Genomic DNA, 1,266 nt, shown 5'->3' with positions numbered 1-1,266 from the left:
ATCTCAGTCAAAAATATCTCATCAATCACTCAACCCCTTTTCGAAGCTTCAAATAGGTTTGTTCACTTCACTTCCTTTCAATCAACATTCAACAATCTACTTCATCTTCTCATCACAATTCTCAGTCAACAACTCACTCAGTCATCAAACTCACTCATCATCATCATCAGATTCACTCACTTTTCAAATCATAATTAACTGATCATTCAAAACGGCATCCAACTATCAATTCACCCTTTCATCTTGTCTCAACTTTTCATCTTTCGATCATTCTGAACTTACTCAATCTTGGCTCTTTTTTCCGCAGTAATAGCTCAGATTTATACTATTCCTTTACCGGTGAGGTGAGTATCCTTCGTTTTTTATATTCAGATTCTTTTTCTTCAAAGTAAACCAGGCTAACTTCCTTCTCCTTTTCGGACCCTTTTCTTATAACCCTCCTCGTTTCAAAACAGTACTCTAAATCATCATTTTCTTGGTCTTACCTTGAACGTCTCGGGTGGCTAAGAACCGAATCAATCATTTTCATTTCGAAACAACTAGTCTTCTATCTTTAAATCCTTCTCTACCCGCATCTTTTGATACGATGCCAAAATCAAAGACCTCGAACGCTGCCAAGAAGAAAAATAAGAAGAAAGCCGCCCAAGCTCGTCAGTTCGACTCGAATCAGAACCATTTGTCGATTGATCATCAAGATCCAGGGAGTCTTGCAGATCGATCTGATATGATTGGTGCTTACCCCAATGAGGACGCTTCGTCTCATACTCAACGGACAACAACAGGGAGTGTCTCTCAGGACGATGACGACGAGCGGCTAACGACTCATGCGATGCATCCGAGTCTTGCCGCCGCTACTCGCCAAACCCAAGAAGATTTATTAGCTACTGCAAACGACCTCTATAGGCAGATCGAGACTGCGGCTGCGGCTGCTCTGGCTTCTCATCTTAGCCCTCAGAGTCTAGCTAACATCGGCAACAACAACTCACCGGCTTCTGGTGGTATACACGGAGGCGGAAGTGGCCACTCAAATCAGAGTGAGTTCTTTTTCTTCACTTGCTCATCTCTTTGGGAACGACCTATTCAACCTGGCGCCAGTTCCCAGTCTTCTTTTCCTTGGCATGGCTGATTCATCCTCGTTGCCTATTGCCACGACTTTCGCACTTTTAACCTTTGCTCGTCTACCACAGACGGTCACGCACCTCATCCGGATGATGACGCATATTGGACCTCCTTACCATCTCATCTGCGCTCATTCATTCGATCAGC

The 1,266-nt window shown here is 43.8% G+C and overlaps 1 protein-coding gene across 1 annotated transcript in view; it reads left to right on the top strand.

Annotated features, from left to right (window-relative positions):
• Nucleotides 1–586: 586 nt before the first annotated feature.
• Nucleotides 587–1,266, top strand: part of MELLADRAFT_118690 (uncharacterized protein) — a gene marked incomplete at both ends in the record, with an annotated part of 6,292 nt that continues 5,612 nt past the window's right edge. Inside the window, one exon of the mRNA XM_007419281.1 lies at nt 587–1,034. Coding sequence (XP_007419343.1) covers nt 587–1,034 — 448 coding nt within the window. The remainder of the gene's footprint in view (nt 1,035–1,266) is intronic.

Source organism: Melampsora larici-populina (genome assembly GCF_000204055.1).
Source record: "Melampsora larici-populina 98AG31 unplaced genomic scaffold MELLAscaffold_153, whole genome shotgun sequence".
NCBI lineage: Eukaryota > Fungi > Basidiomycota > Pucciniomycetes > Pucciniales > Melampsoraceae > Melampsora > Melampsora laricis-populina.
The sequence above is the reverse complement of the archived record's forward strand: the minus strand, read 5'-3'. Positions and strand labels throughout refer to the sequence as shown.